The sequence below is a fragment of the Guillardia theta genome (genome assembly GCF_000315625.1).
Source record: "Guillardia theta CCMP2712 unplaced genomic scaffold GUITHscaffold_18, whole genome shotgun sequence".
In the NCBI taxonomy this organism is placed as follows: domain Eukaryota; class Cryptophyceae; order Pyrenomonadales; family Geminigeraceae; genus Guillardia; species Guillardia theta.
This window is the reverse complement of record NW_005434656.1, coordinates 228096-250433: the sequence shown is the minus strand read 5'-3', so window position 1 is coordinate 250433 and position 22338 is coordinate 228096. Positions and strand designations below refer to the sequence as shown.

Here is a 22338-nt window from a genome sequence, read left to right as displayed (position 1 = left end):
CGTATCTATATATATATATATATATATATATATAGATATATATATGTATATATATATCTATATATATATATATATGTCTGTATCTCTATATATCTATGCATCTATATATATATATATATCTATATATATATATATATATATATATATCTATATATCTATATATATATATACATATATATATATATATACATATAGATATATATATATATCTATATATATATATATATATATATATATATATATATATATATATATCTATATATATATATATATATACATATATATATATATATATATATATATATACATATATATATATATATATATATATATACATATATATGGGTATATGTATATATATATATATATAGATACCCCTATCTATATATATATATATCTATATATATATATATATATATATATATATATATATATATATATATATATATATATATATATATATATATATATATATATATATATACATATATATATATATATATATATGCAGGTGTATCTGGAGCTGTAGGTACAGGTAGAGCTGTAGATGCAGGTGGACCCGGAGGAGCAGGAGGACCAGGAGGAGCCGGAGGAGGGAGGGGGGGGGAGAGCAGGAGGAGGAGCAGGAGCAGGAGGAGGGCTCGTACTTGGGTCTTTCCTTCTTCTGCACTTTCTTCGCCGACTTGCGCTTCCCCATGGTGCTGAGAGGCGGGGGTGAGAATGAGGGAGATGAGCTGGTATTAGCGGGGACGAGGGGCGATTGCCCGGAGAATCCTCTCCTCCCCGCATCCCCTTCCCTCTCCTCGCGCCCCGCAGGTCCTGCCCTCCTGCCCTCCTGCCCTCCTGCCCTCCTGCCCTCTAGTGGGATCGGCAACATGACGTGGAGGAAGGTCTTCGGCTCCTACAAGTTCAAGAGGCATGCGGTAGTGGAAGGGCTCACGATATGTGCGATCATCGCTGTGATTGTGAGTTGTGTGGGGGAAGGCACGGGGAGCGTCTGTTGAGCTTGTTGGCACAGGTTGGCACGAGGAACTTTTATCATAACAGGAGAACCAACACACCTGGCATTGCTGGATCTTACGTGGGACATTCTGCTGACGAGATAGAGGAGAAGTTGAAGAAGGCCATAGAACAGAGTAGCAAGCAACAAGAGTGAAGCAGACAGGTGAAGCAGGCAAGACTTCAGGATGAAGGGAGGGACTAGGGCAAGTTTGATCCTCGTGTTTGCGGCCTGCCACCTGGCGATGGTTGCTTCGACCATGATCGACTCGGCATGGATGGGGGGTGGAGGAGCTCGACTTCTGCGGTTGAAAGGAGGCATCGCTCAGGAAGAGTTGCGGAAGAGAGCGGCGATGCTTCGAGGGAGCAGTCAAGCGGAGGGTGGGCTGTTGCTGCTCTTCGTCCTTGCTCTCACGATCTTTGCAGAAAACAGAGTGGCGAATCATGAGCGAGTCGCCCAGACTCTCGTAAAACAATGACATGCATGGCTGGATCCGCGCCTGATGCCTTTGACAGATACAGGATGATGTGATTGTCAGTGAGCTCTACGGAGAAGAAATTCGAATTCCTCTGTCATGTGTGAATGAGGCATGTGTCGAGAGCCCAAGGTGTTGCCTCATACCTCACTCGGTTCCTCTGAGACTGCGCAAAGCTTCCTCTTTGCAGCTGCAGCTGAAGGTCAGGCTGACCTTGTCAAGGCTCTCCTCCAGTGCGGGGCTGACATGAACGTGGTACTGATTGTCTCCTGATGCATGAACGCGTGCTTGTTCTCTGACAGCTCACCCCCTCTCACTTTCTCTTGCCTCAAGGCAAACGAAGACGGGGACACAGCATTGCACGTGTCAGCCTACAATGGCCACGTCGAGATAGTGCGGTATCCCCTTCCTGTCCTGTTGCATGCTCCAAGCCTCCTGAAGAGATGCTCTCGTGCTCTCTGCAGGGAACTCGTACGCGCTGGCTCGTCTCCTGCCTCCAGCAACAACTATGGGGCGACTCCCTTGCACGGTCTGCAGTGTAATTGCCGCTCGACACGTAATGGTGAAGCGATGGCCGCAGCTGCAGCGTCAGGAGGGAGGGTTGAAGTTGTACACGAGCTCATCAAGTTAGGATCGGTTCTTCATGCCGAAGACAAGTGAGCTCGCTGATGAGATGTTGCTTTGACAACAGTCTGACAAGCGCCTGCTCAGGACTGGGTTCACGGCGGCTGATCATGCCGATGCAGCTGGGTACAGTGAGTTGGCATCCATGCTGACGCCTCAATAGCATTCTCCTGAGCTGGATGGTGTCCTGTTGCAAATCTCAGCAGTGAGGGCTGATTGTAGGTTGTGCCGTGATCAAGGGCACGCGTAGAAGATACCAGTCTAAGTATTCAAAGCATTCATTCACACTATTCAAAATTGAAGTATTTTTAACTGGTTGCCATCATTATCGCCGGCAAAAACATTTAAGTTGCTTTCCTGCTGTAGTGAGATAGACAATCCTACGTTATCGGGAAAAGTCGTTTAAACTACTCATCCTTGTAAAGTCCATTAATGTTGGACGACCGTTGTTCCAGCCATACTTTCTTCGCCTCGAGGTACTCGTCCTTTGCTGACGTTGCCCTGTCTTCCCACTCTTTGCGTATCATGGGATCCAGCTCTCTCCACATCTCGCCGAGCTTCCGCGCGATGTCTATCATGGGCAACGTGGGGTTTGCCTTCTTCACTTCCTCTCTGTGAGCATTGGAGAACATTACAAAGGAGGTCGCGGGTTTTCGAGGGCAGCCCTGCAGATCAGTATCAGAGACAGCATGTGCAGCAACCTGCAACAGAAGCACCTCAGCTTTGGCTAATCTCCTCTTCTTCCTTTTCTCTGCTTTCAGCTGCTTCTTGGTCAACTGCGGCACTTGCGGAGGTGGTGGTTGTGGTGGCATTGGGGGCATATAGACTGGGTATACATACGGGTACGGAATGAAGGCAGGGTGCATGAAGTAAGGGTTCATCATCGATGGTGGTGGCTGCCACATGTTTGGGAAAAATGCTCCTTCGCTAGAAACCAGGTTTTCTTGAGTTTCGCCAGAGCGATCAAACGGGTGTTGAAACGAGATGGCGGCAAAGGAGGGAGGGAGAGAAGACTCTCCCTAGTTCTGAACAAAGAAGCGGTTGAGAGACGGGTCCAGTCTCTAGGGAGGCAGCGCGGCTTCAGGAGCAGAGATCCTGTTTGATGTGAGGAGGAGCAGGGGGATGAACCACCGGTATCTTCTAGGAGGGATATGCAGGATCACAGGGTGGGTAACCAATTTGTTCAAAATTGTGAAAGATTTAATTCTGTTATTTGGAAATATATCATACAATTTCAAATAAATTGTCCATCTTCAAGTTATTCGCTTTAAAACTACGGTGCTACCACATGTTGCCATGTACAATGGAAAAGGACTTTATCGCAGTACAGACAATATATAAAAGTATATATAACGGGGAATTTTGTACTAGTAATGTTCTCTTTGTAACGAGTTCTGCCCTGTAAGTACAGAATGTGGGGGGAGGCTACAATGGGCGAGGAGTCGTCTAAAACTATATATATGAAAGTTTGTACCATACTGGGTGCATATAACTAGAAGATTTGAACAATTAAATTATTTTTCGAGACCAATATCTCGACTTTTATAGGATTCGCTCCAGTACCCCACAGATTCCCTGTTCAGGGTGGGAAAATGAGGGGTGGAGAGCATAATGTGTACCACCCATCATAGGTGGGTCTTTCCCCATAGAAATGGAGGGGTCTTGGGAAACAAAAAAAAATATCTGTTGGGGAAAGAAGGGGCATCACCCACCCCACTACCGACGATCTGACCACCCCTGCAAAATTGGTAAATGTTTAGTATAAAGTACCGGTATCATCACCACCCACTCTACTGAAATGTAGTACCTCCCATCTTCACCACCCCTTTGGATTGTCTGTCAATGCAAGGGGTACTTTTTCCTGTCATACTACCCCCTAGACAAGCATCTGATCACCCCCCACCCCCATGATAATTTGCTCCTCCCCCACCAGCTGATGGTTCAGGCGGCTATGTTATCCTTTCCGCGCCTCTGCTCTTGTCTGGTCTCCTCTACACCTACTCGTTTGCTCTTGATGTCATAATCTACAGCAACTCTTCTTGATCCCAATCCATCTCCACCTCCACCTACAAACATTAGTCCAGTTGTGACGAAAAGGCGAATCGTTTCTGAGCCATAACGCCCGCGTTGTTTTCTCCTAGGTGCTGCTTCTGTGTCGCGCTCTTATTCCATCTCCTGTCTCCGTATACTCCTGAGTCGACATATGATTGAGTAGTAGGACTTAGGATCATTTGATCGAACTGCTCCTGGATGCGAAAGCCTTCAACCTTTTTGAGTCGTTGTGACGAAATGTTATCCTTGTCCTGTTCGTTTCCACCTTTCAGTGAGGCTTCGCTAGGGAGATCCTCTTGCCAGTTTTGATATTTGCCACATCATTTGCCTGTCAGATGTTATCATGGTTCTTGTTCAAGGACTTGGTTCTTGTTTTGTGGCCTCGATTGTTTGATGGCCATCGAGAATTGTTGCTCCCGGCATATCGGTCGCTGACACTTCTTTGAAACGTTTACAGGATGAGATTTTCTCAAAATTCATTCTAGAAAACCAGCTGCGATCCGGACTACAAAAGACTCAGGGCCCTTTCACCGCCATCTCTCGAAAGAAAGAACTCATCCATGACCGTGCAAAAATCTGGTTCAACGCCGCACCATTCGAAAAAGATTCTTGAGATTTTCAAAACACCCAAGGTATATGAAGTGAGCCAGCAGCAGACTGTTGAGGCACGTCTCTTGGACGGGCAAGCTCTCCGTAAGGAGTTCTGGAGTTTCCTCGTCTATGCCTTACCCCCCACCGTCTCGTATGCTCTCGACACGGGTGTGGAGATCGTGTGCCTGGCCTTCGTGGCAAAGCTCGGGGAGCGAGAGCTTGCTGCGGCAGGGCTGGCTTTCATGCTATCCAACATGAGCGGGCATGCAGTGTACACGGGCGCGTCGACTGCGCTGGGGACGCTGGGGTCGCAGGCCTACGGGGCGAGGAAGTACGAGCTTGTGGGTCTGCTGCTGCAGCAGGCGATGGTGGTGGCGGGGGTGGTGCTGGCGGCTATCTCAACGCTGTGGCTATTTGCAGGGCAGATGTTCCATGCCTGCGGGATCGCTCCGACGATCGCGGGGATGGCGGGGAGCTTCATCCGTTGGCAGATCCTGACGCTGCCGCCGATGGCGCTGATGCAGTTGCTCAAGGTGTGGCTGGAGGCGCAGGGGATCCTGCGGCCGATTACGGCCGTCTCATGCGCAGTGCTGGTGTTCACGTGGATGTTCGGGTGGCTGCTGATCGAGCGGGACATGCTGGGGCTTGGGTTGTACGGGGCGCCTGTGGCGGTGCTGTGCGCGTACACGTGCGGGAACGTGGTGTTCCTAGGGCTGATCGCAGCCGGGGGTTACCAGAAGAAGACGTGGAAGGGCTGGAGCTGGGGGGCGAAGGCAGGGCTGTGGGGCTTCGCGGGGTTAGCGCTGACGGGAGCAGGGATGGTGTGCCTGGAGTGGTGGTCGTATGAGGTGCTGGGAGTGGTAGGGAGCGCGTTCGGGGAGACAGCGACGGCTGTGCAGACGGTGCTGGTGAATTTCTCGTACTTCATGTACGCGACAGGAGAGGGGATCGCGATCGCGGCAGGGACTCGGGTAGGGAACGCGCTGGGGGCTGGGCTGCCGGTGGCGGCGCAGAGGTCAGCGGGGATGGCGGTGTTCCTGGCGCTGCTGTCGGCATTCTTCATCATCGTCCCCCTGTGGGCAAGCAGGGGGACGTGGGTGACATCTTTCCTTCAGGGCGAGGAGTCCTTCGTCCTGGTGTCGAGATGCACGCCAGCCCTGATGCTCTTCCTCCTGTTCAACTCGGGGTACGGGGCTCTGTCCGGGATCCTGCTGGGTTCGGGGAAGCAGCAGGTGGGGCTGGTTGCGAACCTGGTAGCCTGCTACCTCATCGGGATCCCTTTGGGTCTCACGATGAGCTTTTACTACGGCCATGGCATCCTGGGTCTGTGGTGGGGGCAGGTGTGGGGAGTGTTCCTGCTGTTCACGAGCTTGTCAATCTACATCATGAGCATCGACTGGAGGTCGCTGGCGATGAAGACGAGGGCAGAGCTAGAGTCTGATGGAGTTGAGATGAGCGAGGGGCTTCTTGAAGGAGGCTTCGTGATCGAGGACTCATGATCTGCCGACCAGGTGATCATGGCCCCGCATGCGTGCTCGTCCATGCTCTTGTTGCTTGCGGTCCCCCGTGTATGCTAGCTTCACGCACCCACGTGAAAACCTAGAGAGATGTATCATAAATGCTACAAGCTGCATCGTGTCAAGATGCATTTCTTTTTTGTTTGGTTAAAATCATCGATCAAGTAGTAGTCTAAGTAAACATTTGAACAAACACAAATCGGTGTAACATAAATCAGTGTAAGACGGAGACGGCATGCAAATTTCAAGTGATTCATTCATTTATAACATACTTTCGACATTACTTTAAAATCGCAATCACAGCTTTTTCAAAATCGCAATCAGAGCTTCCAGATGATCTAAAATCTCAAAATCGGACAACTCCGATAGCAAGTTTGGCACATTTTGCCTACATTAGGCGTCTGATCGGCTGATTCCTCAAGATTGACGAAAAATTCAAAATGACAACATGGCAAAAAGGAGCCTCTACGAGCAGAGGCAGTTCCTGTATTGTACGTATCGCGCATGCCCTTCATCGCTCTTGAGCTCTGAGAACTCCCGCAAGATAAGTTGAACCTCAACAACTTTGAAGATGAACGAGCGGAGCCTCAGGTTCAACAGCACATCCCTGTAGCCTCCAGTGCTTTGCGCGCAGTGATCTTTGCTCAGACGGTTCTTGATGCGAACAAACTCGATGTCTTCGTCGTGGAAGATCTCTTCTATACACTCCTTCAGGTCCTCAACTCGATTGAAGATGATGCACTCCCTCACGACGTCTAGAACCTTTGACAAGTCCCCGTGATACAGCCTAAAGGCCTTCTCCACAACCCGCGATTTCTTCTTGGTAGGGCTCCATCTAACGAGCGACATCATCTCAGGGCCCTCGCAGTCCCTCGCGCTGATCAGCTCCTCCATGGCATGCAGCAGCCCGTCGCATCGCGCAGCCCATGTCAGCACCTTGGACCTCAGGATGGCAGAGATGATTTCGTTGTGCGAGTACAGCTCTTCCAGGCTCTTGACCGGCACGAGAGGACCAGAGGATGTCGGACAGCTCTGCACGTACTGTCTGCCGTCTTCAGAGCAGGCGCTCTCGTAGAGCCTGATCACTTCGCCAAGCTGGTCAAGCTGTTGGCTGAGAGTATTTAAACATCTTCTCCACAGCTCCTCGTACTGCAGCACGTCGGGTTGAATCATCCGCTTTGCCCTCCAGAGTTCATAACTGCGGAAAGCCGGTATCGAGATCCCCACGCCCCCATAGAAGATGATGGAACAGATGATGTATGCATGCCCGATTGCTGAGCCAAACGTGGGCTTACCTCGCATGTAGAGAAAGAGCACGAAGTAGCCGAACCCTTGAATCTGGAAGAATCGAGCGACATGCTCTTGTTTCAGGCATCTAAGCAGAACGAAGGATAAGACCCAGTCCATCCCGAGCACCACGAGCAGGTATGTGCTCTTGTCTCCTGGCGCTGCCCTGGTTCCGAACAGCCACGACTGGGACGCCAGGAACAAGAAGTCAACGGCATGGATCAGACAAGTCCAGACGGCCAAGTTTGCCGCGAAGGCTGCACGACCATGAGCAGCAGCAAAAGCTCCGATGAAGAAGCACAAGGCGCTTACGAGCTTGTCCATCAGCTCTGGCCAAGCGCTCCTCGCTTGCACCTGGAAAACCTGCTGGAAGCCTCGGGTCTCGTTGGTGCGGAAACGAGTGTCCAGAAAGATGTACGTGTTCACGCACACGAGATAGCTTGACGAGCCCACAACCTTCCACTTGCCCTTGACTACGTCATATGCTTCCACACGGAACCTTATCGGATCGAGTTGCTTGTCAGCTTCGCTGGTTGTGAAGTACCAGCCGTCCATTGAGACAGTGTGCTCGTACTGCAAAGAAACGATGGCTCCGCTCTGAGAAGCGTTGCTCGGGCGAAGCTCTTTGCCATACAAGAGAGCTCCAAACGATCCGACCCTCGCAAGGGCCACGTCGTCGCCTCCTCTCAGAGTCAAGGTGATGAAACGGAGCTCGGAGATATGATCATGTCGAGGTACGAAGGACCAGCAAGCGAAGAAAGAGAAGAGGCTGTATCCTCCAAGTACGAGCATGATCAACTGGAAAGGTCTCCTTGTCAGAGCTGCCTCCAGAGGCCGAGAACAGTAGAAGAGCGAAGCGCCGCTCGCACCCTTGGTGGCATGGTTGATATCCATCACTGTCAGGGAATGCTTTCTGTGAAACGACCCCTTGTGTGTATTCAGCACCCCGTCCGTGCTCAGGTTGGGGCTGCATTTGCGATCCTCCTTTCGCTTCCTCCAGCTCCTCTTGTCTATTGTCACGCACACGCTGATGGGGGACATGCTTCGTTGCAAGGAACCGGAGAAGGCCAATGGAAGATTGACTTACGGAAGGAATGGACGACAGAGAGGGGGGGGACCGTTGAGAGCAGAAGGGAGGTTTCTAGTAGGATGAGTGGGAAGCAAGAGTGGTGCGATTGAGTGTCATCCAATCGGTCATAAGGGGTGACAGTGCGGGTTACTGCAGGGGGGGAGAAAAGAGCGCGGAAGGAGACGTCAGGGGAAGGGAAGCATTGAGAGGTGGACACAAGGGGGGATGGGAAGGAGCCGTTGCCGCGCCCTGCTCGCCAGCATGGAAGGGGGAACCCTGCTGTGTGGAGCGCTGTGGCTGCTGACAGGTAGTGCTAAAATGTTTGTATTTAAAATAGTTTTTAAGGAGGTCCCAGTACCGCTTCCGATGTATAACTGGTCATTGGAATTTTATAATGGTCCTGCAGTACTAGAACAAAATTATTGTTTCCCTTAGACACTAGGAGCATTTTAAAATCGCCCGCCTTTCGGCGCCAACGGTCGTGAGGCGCTAATTCGAGCCCAAAAAAAAAAAACAAGTGACAAGGGGGCGGTAAGGTGAGTGTGAAATGGGGGGGTGGTCAAGGTCGAGAGGAGGGGTCATGAAGTAAGGTAGCGGTGACATTGACCCCAGTGAATCGGGGATGTACCCCCCAATGTACCCCCCAATTATTTGATCACCCCTCTCTCCTAGTCTCTGGAGGCTACCAGCTGAGGGTGGGGTGCAAAAAACTTGTCCAGCCATACTACCGGCTCCTGACCACCCCTCCTCCAAAATATTTCATGATCATAATGAGCCCGCCTCAAAACTGCATGCTGAGCCGCCCGGCAGGCTGTGGGCCGGCCCGGGCGGCGGCCCGGGCCGGGCGTGGACTCAGTGAACCCGGTCGTGCGGGCGGCGGGCCGGGCCGGTCGGACCCGGCGGTACGGCCCGTCGGACGGTACTACTGATCGGATCGTGATCGGTCGGAACGTACTAGGCCTAGTCGGACGCCGGGTCCGGGCCGGAAGGCCCGGGGGGCCGGCGGAGCACGTTGAGTGTTTTGGTGCATAAAGTTGAGTAGCCAACAGTCGCAATTTGGATGTCTTGACGATTTGAAAGTCATTTTGCTTTCACAAGTTGTCGCATTTGATTTGACTCCCACAGAAGAAAGGGGCCATCTCTCGGTATTTTTCTATTCTGCAACTAGGAAATTATTGCCATGCCCCGAGGTGCCCTCTTGGGGAATTGACAGAGCTAGCCAACAGAGAAAGAACAATGGATGACTAGAGCAGGCGGTGTGGGAGCTTCTAGGACGGGGAAGGCGAAGGAGAAGGAGAAGGAGAAGGAAGAAGGGGAAGGGGAAGGGGAAGGAGAAGAAGAAGGGAGTATCGAGAGGCGAGGAAGGGAGAGAGGAAGGGGAGGGAGAAGAGGTGAAGGCGAGGAAGGGAGTAGAGAGGCGAGGAAGGGAGTAGAGAGGCGAGGAAGGGAGGAATGGCCTGCGGGGAGGTTGAACTCGATGAGTTGACGTGGATGGATTGAATGTAATGGAGGACTACAGGATTGAGAGTTTTGATGCCTGTGTAATCATGAGCTGCAGAGTTGCTGGCACGATCTCCGGGACGGAGAGCCAGGGGAACAGTATTTGAGCATGAATCATCTCGACGAGGAGGAGGAGGAGGAGGATTGGGCCCGCAACCGCTCCAAGTTTTCGAAGCTTGACAACCGATACAGCCTGCGCAGAAAGATGCCGAGGGCACCGCAGCAGGAGAACTCCTCCAGCGAGAACTCTTCGGTGCAGGGAGAGTTTGTCTTCCCCAGCAGAGAGGTGGATGAGTTCCAGCTGAAGCGAGAAGCGTTCCTTGCAGACGCTGGGAGCATTCGACCTTCAGTGAGAATGAGGAGCAAAATACGGGAAAGCATCCGTCAGAGCAAGATGAAGCCGCCGAGGCACGTGGTCGAGGTCGCCCTTGCTCGTTGACGCCTCATGTTGGTTCTGACTTGAAGAGCTCGCAGGAGGCTGTTGCGACTCTCATGATGACTCACACGAAGGAGCAGCGTCAGATCCGAGAGCTGACGGCGATGCTGAAGAGCAGGCAGACGCTGCTGGCGGTCCTTGCCGTCCTCTCTCTCTTCCTGGGAGTGATGATCAACGAGCTCTGTGTCTCAGGAGACTACATCGACCGTTCTCTGACCGCAGAGGAGGAGAAGTACATGGAGTCCCTCAGCAAGAATCCCCGCAAGTGCAACAAACCAATCGCCGACTTCCTCAAGCTGGTCCAGAGTCTGATGACAGCCGTCATCATGGGCCTTGTCATCGTGCAGTACAAGTTGACAACCCAGCTGGAGTCGTCCAAGGAGTCCCTGCTGATGAAGGATCGAAAACAGCTGGCAGAGGGAGGGAAGGGAATGCCCAAGGCATTCAGCCTCAGCATCGGGTCGAGGCTGGGGCTCTACCTCGAGCTCCTCATCAATGCCGTCCACACCGTGCCCTTCCTCAACTACGACTGTCCTCTCGAGATGTCCGGGACGACCGTCTACTACAGGCTAGAGTCTATCCTATGCGCTCTGATGCTGCTGAGGCTGTACCATGCCTGGCGATGGGTCCATATGAAAGTTCAATTCCGCTACTTCAACCTGGAGGTGATCTCCTCCTCCTGATCTCCTCCTCCTGATCTCCTCCTCCTCTTGCTTCTGCTTCTCCTCCTGATCCTCCTCCTCCTCCTCCTCCTCTGATCCTGCTGATCCTCCTCGTCATGCTCCTCCACTCCTTTTCTTTCCTCCTCCTCGTCGTCCTCATGGTCCTCGTCGCCCCCCTTTTCCTTTTCTTTCCTCCTGCTCGTCCCGCTCCCACGGAATTCCTGTAACGGCAGCATGCAGGAATCGTACATGCTCAGGGATCAGCAGACGATCAAGATGGTTCAACAGAGTCTCCTCTCATTCCGGCTGCTGGCGGTGAAGGTTGCGATCAAACGCCATCCCATCTCTATCATCTCCTTCCTCACCGTCTGCGTCATCCTCACCATCACCTACTTCATCCGGATCGCCGAGGGCCCCGCGTACCAGGAGCACAGCACGTACCTCTGGGATCAGATGTGGGTCGTGTACGTGACTCTTACTACGGTAGGATGTGGAAGGAAGAGGAGGAGAGAAGGGAGGGGACAGAGGAAGGGAAGGGAGGGGAAGGAGGAGGGAGGGGAAGGAGGAGGGGGGGGAAGGAGGAGGGAGGGGAAGGAGTGAAGGAAAGGGGAGGGGAGGGGAGGGAAGTAGGACGGTCTGTAAGGGAAACAGGAGGTGGGTACAAGGAGTTACAAGTGAGAAAAGGTCGTGAAAAAGGGTAAGGGCTCGAGAGTAGACTAAAGTTCTTCAAGGTCGTGGGGAGGAGACGACGAGGGGAGAACCGGAGGAGGGACCCGTTGAGAAGGAGGACGAGGAGAGGAGCAGGAGGAGAAAGTGGAGATCGGAGCAGCCTTCGCTGACTTGCTTCATCCTCTCAGGTTGGTTACGGTGACGTCGTCCCCGTCACTCACTTCGGCAGGTTCGCCTCATGCGCCGCCATGTCCGTGGGCCCGATCATCGTCGCGTTCATCACGGCGAGCATAACGCAGACGCTGCAACTGAGCGAGGACGAGCAGTTCCTGCTCAACAAGATGGACCTGAACCACCTCCGATGCCGCGTCCTTGAGTCGGCGGCCCGGATCATCCAGCTGTGGTGGAGGAGGAAGCGCTTCGTGGCCTTCGGGTGTGTCGAGGAGAGGAGGATCAGCATGTCGTACCTGAGGAGGAGGAGGAGCTCGGTGTACAGCAGGACGAACAAGGGGCTCGCGAGCTTCGAGGAGGAGAAGGATCGGCTCTACCGCACCTTCTACCTCGACATAGAAGCTCTGCGCAGGTTCCATCAGAGTAATCTTTCTCTTGCCGAGCAGCACAGGCAGTCTGCTGCCATCGCCTCCCCGCCGAGGCCTGCGAGCCCCCAGCACGGTTCTCCCATCGACCGACACAAGTTGCCAACACGGCAGGGACAAGTCGGGGGGAACGAGGCCGGGTGAGATGAAGAGAGAGATCGCGTTGTGGAGCATGATCATGAGGAGGAGGAGGAGGAGGAGGAAGAGGAGGAGGAGGAGGAGGAGATTGCTGATCTTGTTTGCAGCAACCCGGTGGCATTGATAGGTGAGCGATGAGGTTTTTTCACGTTTGCTGTTGCGCTGACACCTGATAAGACGAGGGCCTCTTGCTCCAGATGCAGGCGAGCTTGTCGCAGGTGATGCAGCTCAGCTGGGGTACAGGTGGGTTCTGACCGAGGACGGCAGGTGCTGCAGGTCGTGCACAAGCTGGAGGAGAAGGTGGACATGCTGCAGACATCGGTGGATGAGATAAAGGAGAGGAGGAGACACTCGCATGGAGCTGCTCGACATCATCAGTCGCCAACGATGAGGAACCACGATTGAAGGCAGGGAAGGACAGGACAGGACAGGACAGGACAGGACAGGACAGGACAGGACAGGACAGGACAGGACAGGGGAGGGAGAAGGCAGAACAGGGTGAGAGAGCATGAGACAGGAAGGAGAAGAGAGAAGAGCAGAGAGTCAGAGGGAGGAGAGGCAAAGGAAGAAAGATGCTTGAAGGACGGGAGCAAGGAGAAAGGGAGAGCGCAGGGAAGTGAAGAGGAGAGGAGGAAGGAGGAAGGAGGAGGAGGAAGGAACAGGGGATGGGGAAGCGAGAGCGAAGGAGGGAGGGCACGAGGGGGACCTTGAGGTTTTGACTCAGTTGGAGGAGCCGGCAGTGTGAAGGTTTGAACTTTAACATGTACAGTGAAAGCAAAATTATTATGAGATCCCAGTCAAAAGAATTTGAGATTTCTCCTCCGTGATTACTCCTTCGTCTTTCTCCTCCTCCTCCTCCTCCTCCTCCTCCTCCTCCTCCTCCTCCTCCTCCTCTCCGATATCTTCTCCCCCTCGATCCACTCCTCCTCTCTCCTCCTCTCTCCTCCTCTCTCCTCCTCTCTCCTCGCTCTGCTTCTTCATCACAGGTCCTCCACCTTCTGCTTCTTCTTTGGAGACCTCGAAGACTTGGGCTTGTCGCTCTCTACACCCAGAGCTTCCTCCCTGCAGCTCAAATTAGCTCCTCCCTCCTCCCTCCCCCCTCCCCCCTCCTCCCTCCTCCCTCCTCCCTCCTCCCTTCCCCCTCCTCCCTCCTCCCTCCTCCCTCCTCCCTCCTCCCTCCTCCCTCCTACTTTCTCGTCTTGAACTTGGATAGATCGGCAGCAAACAGGATCGTGTGGGCCCAACCCGCATGCTCTCCGTAGCGGCTCCTCCAAAGATCTCCAACGCGCTGAGCGAGAGTGAGGAAGAAGACGGGAGAGCAGCGAAGCAGGAATCGAGAGTGAGGAAGGAAGGACGGAGCACGGAGATCGAGGGGAAGGAGGGGAGGATGAAAGAGTAGAAGGAGGGAGGAAGGAGGAGGAGAGGAGGGACGGATGAAGAATCTGATCTGAAGGGAGAAAGGTGAATGAGAACAACAAGAAGAAACCTGATAGATCTTGGGAGTCAAACTCTTCGTTTCCGCCAAGGAAGGATCCAACTCCCTACCAGCAGAAACTTCAGCTCCTCCCTCCCTCCCTCCCTCCCTCCCTCCCCTCCCGCTTCTCTCCCTCCCTCTCCTCCCTCTCCGTCCGTCTCCTCCGTCCGTCTCCTCCGTCCGTCTCCTCCGCGTGCCTCCCTCCCTCTTCCTCCCTCTCTCCCTCTCTCCTCCAGTACTACCTCACGGTGATCTGCCAGACGTGGGTGTCCACAGGGATCGCACAAGGTTTGTCGAGCGAAAACAAGCACACGCAGTCTGCAACCTTCGCACCCACCCCTGCTCACACACTCATCTTGCAGACCTCCTCCCGCTCCCGCTCCCCCTCCTCCTGCTCCTCCCGCCTCCTGCTCCTGATGCTAATGCTGCTAATGCTCTTGCTGTTCCTGCTCCTCCCGCCTCCTCCTGCCTTCCCCTGCCTCCCCCTCCTCTTTCTCCTTTTCCTCCTTTTCTTCGTCTTCTTCCTCTTCCTCTTCCTCCTCGTCCTCGTCCTCGTCCTCGTCCTCGTCCTCGTCCTCGTCCTCGTCCTCCTCTTCCTCATTCTCATTACCGTGGAGTTGCTGGAGAGCTGCTTGCGCCTCCTTGTGATCGACGTTACGAAGATCGAAGAGCCATGGCTCTCCTCCCTGACTGACACGATGAGGGAGACAAACATAGCAAGGAGAACGTGAATGAGATGGAGGACAAGGAGGACAAGGAGGACAAGGAGGACAAGGAGGAGGGTGAGGATAAAGTGGAGCATCATCATGATATCCATCATCATCATCATCATCATCATCACCAGCACCATCACCAGCACCATCATCATCATCATCATCATCATCATCATCATCATCATCATCATCAGCAGCAGCAGCAGCAGCAGCAGCAGCAGCAGCAGCAGCACCATCACCATCACCATCACCATCACCATCACCATCACCATCACCATCATCATCATCATCATCATCTCCGACAACGACAACACGTACCTCATCAACGAGGAAGGAGGCAGTGCGGTGAACATACTTTGAGCGATATCCGAGACCTTTCAACATGTTACATCACATGTCACGACAAAACTTGCCGACCCAGCGCTCGCAATTCTTCTTCCGATGCCTTTGCAAGATTCTCGAGCTGCACAAGGGAGAAAAATCAGCCGACGAGGAGGAGAAGGAGAAGGAGGAGGAGGAGGAGGAGGAGGGGCAAGGAGGAGGGATGCTGGGAGGAGGGAGGGAGGAGCAGGAGCAGGAGCAGGAGCAGGAGCAGGAGCAGGAGCAGGAGCAGGAGCAGGAGCAGGAGCAGGAGCAAGAGCAGGAGCAGGAGCAGGAGCAGGAGCAAGAGCAGGAGCAAGAAAACCTTTGGGAAGGAAAAGAATTCGATGTTCTTGTACCTCCCGAATCTTGAAACCAAAGTCAGCATAATCTCAATAAGTGTCTTCCTGTTGTCGTCTCGTCTCTCCTCGTCTCAACTTCTGCCACTTCCCACTTCACTTGCAGACTCTGCTCTTCCTTCCTCTCAATGATTGAACTTGCCTTTTCCCGTACTTGCTGCAGAGCCTGTCGATCTATGCCGATCGAAAGCGTCAGGTCGGTTGCAAGGAGGACAAGGACAAGAACGAGAAAGGGGGGACGAGGACGAGGAGGACGAGGAAGATTTGGACGAGGAGGAGGAGGAGGAGGACGAGGACGAGGACGAGGACGAGGACGAGGACGAGGAGTGAAAAATCACCATCAATGTAATTCTTGCAATGTTGTTGTTGGAGCTGCAAATGAACGAGAAAAGACATTCCACTGGATCTTGCCGAAGGACCTGCCGAGAAAAAGCCGGTGAGGAGAAGAAGCCTCGAACGAGCAATGCGCAAGATTGCTGGAAGCAGAAATGTAGAGCGAACATCGATGACTCGGGAAGGAGGAGCAGGAGCAGGAGCAGGAGCAGGAGGAGCAGGAGCAGGAGGAGGAGCAGGAGGTAGGGCAAGACCAGGAGTTTTAAGGATGTAGCACGAATTGAAGATCAACTGGACTTCATACATCAAGGAAAAAAGGCTCACGAAGCTGAACAGCGATGACAGAGAACGATACAAGAAAAGACAACATGATGTCAACAGGTTAAGATTTTCACCCGAAGTCCTGGGAAGGCAACTGCGAGCTGGCCCCATTGCGCATCGGCTTTCGACTGAGCGGACAAGGATAAGGATAAGATAGTCAGACAGAGCAAAGTAGGCGAGCAAACAAGGACAACAAAACAGATAGCAAGGATGGAAAGGACAAGAGAAGTGTACGTTCTCTTGTACAAACAGAGCAAGGATTGTTTCACACATATCTATCATCTTCTTTTTCATCTCACCCATTCGTTGTAAAGCGGTTCCAGCGGTGTCGAAAGTCCGAAATAATCCCTCATGCTCGTCATCAAGCTCTCGCTCGGTCGAGTCCTTTTGACGTCCGTCTCCTCTCCCCCCTCCTCTCCCGCTCTCCCCTTCAACTTGCTTGCAGCGGCTTCATGCTTCATGTACGTTGTTACTGCACAGAAAGCCTGTCACTGTCTCCCTCTGGAGTATCAGGAGCAACAAACCGAGCACGTCGTCTTCTGTTTGCTTCAGTGATACAAGAGCATCTATGTCCTTGTTAGCACCACGGTCACTCCCTCCTTCCCCCTCCTCCCTCCTCCCTCCTCCCTCCTCCCTCCTTCCTCCTCCCTGCCCCTCCCTGCCTCCCCCTTCCCTCCCCTTCCCCTCTCCCCCTCCCCCTCCCACCCCCACCTCCTCTCCCCCCCTCCCTTTTCCCCTCTTTCTCCCTATCACCTGATATCACGCAAGTCCATTCGTCCTCTCCTGTCTGTTTCCAACTGCCACCACCAGCAGTCACGCATGCCGTTTGCCCTCCCCCAGCTTCTTCTCGATCCTTTCACACCAACCTGTTCCACTCCCAAACCTTCTTGCGAGCAAACATGCATGCTCTCTCTCCCCCTCCTCGCTCCTCCGCTCCTTCGCTTCTTCGCTCCCTGCTCCTCCCTGCTTCTCCCTGCTGCTCCCTTCTCCTCCCTCCAACCCAACGCTCCTCCTCCATCTTTTTCTCGCTGTGTTTTCTCTGGCTGCTCCATCTGTTCTCACCGGAAGCTCTGCCCGCAGATCAAGGTCGCATCCAGTCGTAGCTCTGCTCTCTTGGCGTTGAGCGGAACCCAACAGCTCGAAGCATCATCGCCAGCACTGAGAAACTACCTTCACCAGCAAAAAAACACCCTCCGCACACAATACTTCTCTTCTTCTCTCTTCATCTTCATCGTCATCGGAAATTTCTTGTGCCCAACTGAAAACTTCACGTCCTTGCAGCTGCTCGAGCTCAACGACTTGAAAGGGCGATCAAACGACGAGCTTGCAAGACATCGCTAAGGAAACTTCACTTGCAAGTGACGCAATGATCTTAAATGTACCGGAAGGTTTCTCGGAAGCTTGTACTCAAACGCAACGATGAAACAAGTCAGAAGCCCAAGGCTGCCAGACTTCTTTGTCAGTGTGACGATTGATCATACAGTTGATAATACATCTTTTACAATTACAGACTCCCTCTTCTCACTTCGTTCCCCTCACTTTTGCAGCCCAGTCTCCCCCCGATCCCTTCCAGTGACAATTCATCACTTCCTGACCCTCGTTCACTCACTTTCGCAATCAAGTCGGCAGGCTGACATCAACATCAACATCCATATAACTGATGGGGAATCATTCCTGGAATTCTTCGCCTCCTTCTCCCCTTCTTTTCCTTCCTCTCCTATCTCCTACCTCCACCAACACCCACGGACTCCATCCACCTCGTCTCCTGCCATCCTGTGGTATTTCTCCTCCCTCCTCCTCTCCCTCCCTCCTCCTCTCCCTCCCTCCTCCTCTCCCTCCCTCCTCCTCTCCCTCCCTCCTCCTCTCCCTCCCTCCTCCTCTCCCTCCTCCTCCTCTCCCTCCCTCCTCCTCCTCTCCCTCCCTCCTCCTCTCCCTCCCTCCTCCTCCTCTTCCTCCCTCCTCACTGACCTCATCTCATCTCATAGCGCTGCGTCCGCACATCACGAATCTTTAGGGGGTAACGGTCAGATGCCTTGTAACGGTAATTCGACGCCGTTGATGCCCGTCCTGACCTCCTATTCGGGGTGGGCTGTATCTTGGGGGTAGGGGTATAAGATACAGGGGTGGAGGGTGGTCTATTCAACGCTCAGGTACCCTGGATTCGATGACTTTACTATGAAAAAGAGGGGTTAATAATTTCATTCAGGGGTAAGGGTACAATTTTGGAGTGAAGGGTGGGGTAACTTGTCCCGATTGACTTTCTCAGTAGGTAGGGTGGGTGATATCCGAAGGGGGTAGTGGGTACCTGGGTCGGTAGGCGAGGTGGTAAACGACGACGGTAGGGGTGGGGTAGAGGTTGATATGCGGGTCATAGGGGTGAATACGTTGCTTTCCATCTAGGACCACGGGGTAGTAAGGATATCATCTGAAGGGGTAGGGTAAAAGAAGAAGGGGTACGATCGGAATACAGCAGCCGAATTGAAGGGTAGGGTACTGGTCAAACATGGCTGTTTGAAGAACAAAGCGCAATGCAGAGCGATAGGAAAGGAGGCTACGGGCGTATGCAGGAGCAGGAGCAGGAGCAGGAGCAGGAGCAGGAGTAGGAGCTGGAGCAGGGGCTGGAGCTGGAGCTGGAGCAGAGACAGGAGGCAGGTGCAGGTTGAGCACATGAAACATAGATTAATGTGAATGTTGGGAGGGTGATGGAGAAAGAGTTGTAGGTGAAACATGAGGATAGATTCGAAAAAATTAAAGTTACATGATGACAGCAGTAGTCGAATGAGGAGCAGAGGAATGAGAAGAGGTTGAGGAAGTGAACTGATAAAACAAGAAGTGCAAAGAAGGAATCAGCAGAGAGCAGGAACTGGTGAGGAAAGAGAGACTGGGAAATCCAGTCCCGTGAGAAGAGGGAGGTCGTAGAACGGCATCATGTGGTATGGAAACGAATTCAAGGAGAAATCTGCAGCGAGTGCAAGGTATAGAGAGCATCGAACAAGGGTATTGATGAGGCAGCGTGTATTATGTGGAGACTAATGGAATCCTTTCGCTTTGCCAAGAGTTGAGATACGTGTCACTGCAACCAGCAAAGCGCCATGTCCCGCTTGTTTCCTTTGCTATGCCTGAAGCTGCGGCTCAACACTGTGAATGACTCTTGCATCGCAGGTGGAAAAGCTTTTTTTGGGGATGAACATTTCAACACCCAGACAGAATTCCGACAGGCGGAGGGTGTGGGGGGCTGGGGAGATAGGAGCGCCACTTCGTTCTATCGCTTCCGGCTCTCCCGCCGCACTCTTCTTGTTGGATAATCTCGCAAGATCGCTGGGCATCGAAGTGGTTGAGAACGTCTCTAACCCGTTCGATCTGTCTGCCTTCGAGCCAAGAACGAACCCTGCGACTGTGGCCGCCCGTCTTGACTCGTTGGAGACCAAAGTGGTGCTACAAAGCTCAGGAGACAAGGGAAATAAGGTTGAGCCGGTGGCCTGCCCAGTCTGTTTGTGCGATTTTGCGGAAGGCGAGTATGGACTGGTTTTCAAGAAATGTCAGCACTCATACCATGCCAAGTGCTTGCACGAATGGTTGAACAGGGCAGATTCATGCCCATGCTGCCGAGAGAAGGTGATTGAAGTCAAGAGAGAGAGGGGGGACGACATATCCAAGTAGTCGTGTCCGTCGCTACATCCTTGTTTTGGTTCTTTCCTCGATATGCTACATTCCACTTTGTCGTCGTTTTTCCGTTTCCTTCTTGGCCGCACCCTGCAAGTTGGCTCCAACGAATTCGGAATCAGTAGAGGCGTAGCTCCTTGCAAATTTTTAAAAGCTGTTAGAGCACTTGTAAGACTTTGTAAATTCTTGAAACAATCCATGGACTGCTCACCGTCTTGACGTCTATCTTATCGTCACCATCGGTCGCGTACTGAAGAACTTCCTCGATTTCCTGCGCATGTTGTAAGTTGTCAGTCGCCAAGTACTAAATTGCCTGCCTCGTCCGGGAGTAACTCTCCCACCTTATCTGCCATGGCCCGTATGCTAGATTTGCTGCATAAGAAGATTCAATCAGAAGCAAAAATGACTGCAAATGTTTTCACGTCAAGTATCGTTTCTGTGTATCGGAAGTTGGTTCAGACACATCGTCTTCGAGCAAAACCTAACAGACTCTTGTCTTAGTCGCTGATCGAGCAGTGTAATTGACGCAACCTCAGCAAACTCGTCAAAGTATGATTCTATCTTTGTTCGCATGTCGTCCATCAGCAGAATCGGCTTGAGGTATTCCGCGAACTGATAGAATTGTATTCCACCTTTGAAGAAACAATCACCCGTAAATGCTCGTTTGTACACTCGGTCGCAAGGTCTCATGGAAGAATAAATAACAGGAGATACCGCAGCCATCTTGATCCAAATCATGCACTAGATTTTTGGCCTGGTATCATCACAGCCCGTGAGGTGTTCATCTCCGCAACAAGGCACAATGGGCAGACCTCTTGGTGGGAAATAGGATGATCGAGCGATTTCAACGCAGCTCGCAATGAGTTCACCTGTTGCCCGCACAACTTCGTCAAGAGTAGCTCCAACAGATCGCAGTCAACACATGTCAAAGGCAACGTACATCTAGTATCCCCGTCCCTGACTCGAACGTCTGGAAAACGTCCCGCACCGCGTAGAGCTGACAGAACAAGCAACATCATGGAGGTTCAAGGGGCGGGTGTGGAGCCTGAGTGCAGGCATCTACCATTTCTTCCGAGAGGCCTTGTTTCAATCGCCGTTGCATCTTGCGATCAAGTCCCTGTGCGACTGCAGCCGCCATCTGCAACACAACGAGACATCAGATCCTTCTTCTTTGTGCCGAATATTATAAATGCAAGAGTTTGTGTTGCACTAGCTCATGTTTGCCTGACACTCTATGCATCATGGACCACTCCTGCTGATTCTCTCCAACACAACAAACACATCTCTTCAGTCTGCTTCATGAAACTCCCACGAGCCAGACAGCATCGCAGAGTGTGCTGACTGCATGCCACTCATTCCTCCCTCTCTCCGACTCTTCCATCCTCTGAGTTGTCACAGTGATCCTTCATTCCTCCAAGTCGCTTCAGCGGCAAACCAGGTCAACTCAGTTGTCAGTCAGCCTCCCGCAGTCGCTCATCACGATCGTCATCATGTTTGTGACTCGCAGCTTCCCCATGCCGTCTTGACATCTCTGTCACCCTGCCTCCAACGCTCAGGCCATAGCAACCGCCGCCTGCGACACATCCAATGATCAGCGACACGGTGAGTCGGGCCGCCGGCGTGGCGTGACGGGCCGCGGCCGGCCCCGGTATCAAGTTTGCAGTGCCGGTCACCGGGTTCAACGGTTACTAACAAGGTCTTTACTCAAAGTTAATTTAAAAATCAGTACGAGGACAATCAGGCTCGGACCCCGGAGAGTCGAGGAGGCTTGACCCTGACACTGTCGCACTGGCCAAACGGCGAGAAGAGAAAAGACGGACAGCGAGAACCAAAACTAATCCTGCCGACTGCTGTCCCCCAAACTTAACTGATACCTTCACTTAACTGCGCGCAGGACAATTCCCCGCCGGGCCGCGCTACTATGATGCCACTCAGTTCGCGACTCATCGCTGTGGCCGCCGCTGAAGGAATGACTCAGAGACGCATACCGGAATGCACCCGATCACCGGGTGATGGCGGCCCGGAACGTATGCCAGCCGTGCCAGTCAGATAGCGTCGAGTTAACAAAAACTCTCTTGTGAAGTCACTAAGGTCCTCTCATGTCTGGATGCTTGGATTTTGGCCACCGTCACACAGCACTGGCCCCTTTACTCAAAGTTAAGTTAAAGATCTGATGGATTGGATGCAGTAGCGAAGTTAGAGCAGGTAGGTAATTGACTTCTGAGATAAGAGTATTTATAAGCAGAGCAAGGATAGGAAGATAACAGAGATCGGACTGAAAGCGCGGCCCGGGACAGGAGATACCGTAGTACTATCCGAAAAGGATTAAGAGATAGTGAGAAAGGAAGAGAGAAGAGACTCGGAGAGAATGAGGAGAAAAGAAAGAGGGAGAAGAGAGGGAAAGGGAGAGAGAGAGAGGAAGGCAAGACCCCAAGCTTATATACAGATAACCAGGGGGGTCCGCCCCGAGGATCATCCCGGCGCTTCAGGCTCTGGTCT

At 52.6% G+C, this 22338-nt stretch overlaps 6 protein-coding genes across 6 annotated transcripts in view; 2 read left to right on the top strand and 4 right to left on the bottom strand.

The window, feature by feature from the left end:
• Positions 1-712, bottom strand: part of GUITHDRAFT_151502 (hypothetical protein) — a 2578-nt gene extending 1866 nt beyond the window's left edge. The window contains exon 1 of the mRNA XM_005836220.1: positions 648-712. Coding sequence (XP_005836277.1) covers positions 648-697 — 50 coding nt within the window. The 5' untranslated portion in view covers positions 698-712. The remainder of the gene's footprint in view (positions 1-647) is intronic.
• A 1649-nt stretch (positions 713-2361) lies between these two features.
• Positions 2362-3223, bottom strand: GUITHDRAFT_151501 (hypothetical protein). Its single transcript, XM_005836219.1, has 2 exons — positions 2816-3223; positions 2362-2764 (listed from the first exon to the last, which is right to left on the bottom strand). The coding sequence occupies exons 1-2, from the start codon at positions 2978-2980 to the stop codon at positions 2507-2509; spliced, it is 423 nt and encodes a 140-aa protein (XP_005836276.1). The 5' UTR covers positions 2981-3223; the 3' UTR covers positions 2362-2506.
• Positions 3224-4606: 1383 nt separating this feature from the next.
• GUITHDRAFT_93333 (hypothetical protein) lies at positions 4607-6455 on the top strand. The gene has a single exon (XM_005836218.1). The coding sequence runs from the start codon at positions 4712-4714 to the stop codon at positions 6239-6241; it is 1530 nt and encodes a 509-aa protein (XP_005836275.1). The 5' UTR covers positions 4607-4711; the 3' UTR covers positions 6242-6455.
• Positions 6456-6724: 269 nt separating this feature from the next.
• GUITHDRAFT_104824 (hypothetical protein) lies at positions 6725-8587 on the bottom strand (the record flags this gene model as incomplete). Its single annotated transcript, XM_005836217.1, has 1 exon — positions 6725-8587. The coding sequence occupies one exon, from the start codon at positions 8585-8587 to the stop codon at positions 6725-6727; it is 1863 nt and encodes a 620-aa protein (XP_005836274.1).
• A 1637-nt stretch (positions 8588-10224) lies between these two features.
• GUITHDRAFT_135986 (hypothetical protein) lies at positions 10225-13021 on the top strand (the record flags this gene model as incomplete). Its single annotated transcript, XM_005836216.1, has 7 exons — positions 10225-10536; positions 10590-11216; positions 11454-11696; positions 12071-12618; positions 12724-12743; positions 12794-12834; positions 12884-13021. 7 exons carry the CDS (start codon positions 10225-10227, stop codon positions 13019-13021), a joined length of 1929 nt encoding a protein of 642 aa, XP_005836273.1.
• Positions 13022-19337: 6316 nt separating this feature from the next.
• Positions 19338-20979, bottom strand: GUITHDRAFT_151499 (hypothetical protein; the record flags this gene model as incomplete). The annotated part of the gene is made up of 9 exons (XM_005836215.1): positions 19338-19993; positions 20051-20110; positions 20157-20211; positions 20262-20320; positions 20371-20471; positions 20554-20593; positions 20652-20708; positions 20780-20836; positions 20903-20979. Coding segments are annotated over 9 exons (542 nt in total), but the record flags the coding sequence as incomplete, so codon positions are not given.
• Positions 20980-22338: the final 1359 nt, after the last annotated feature.

Excerpts from the sequence above, each read along its gene's own strand:
- GUITHDRAFT_151501 (XM_005836219.1), bottom strand. The coding sequence starts at position 2,980 with ATGAACCCTTACTTCATGCACCCTGCCTTCATTCCGTACCCGTATGTA. Across the intron at positions 2,765-2,815 it reads GGAGATTAGCCAAAGCTGAG|GGCTGCCCTCGAAAACCCGC; the intron begins GTGCTTCTGTTG and ends ACTGATCTGCAG.
- GUITHDRAFT_93333 (XM_005836218.1), top strand. The coding sequence starts at position 4,712 with ATGACCGTGCAAAAATCTGGTTCAACGCCGCACCATTCGAAAAAGATT.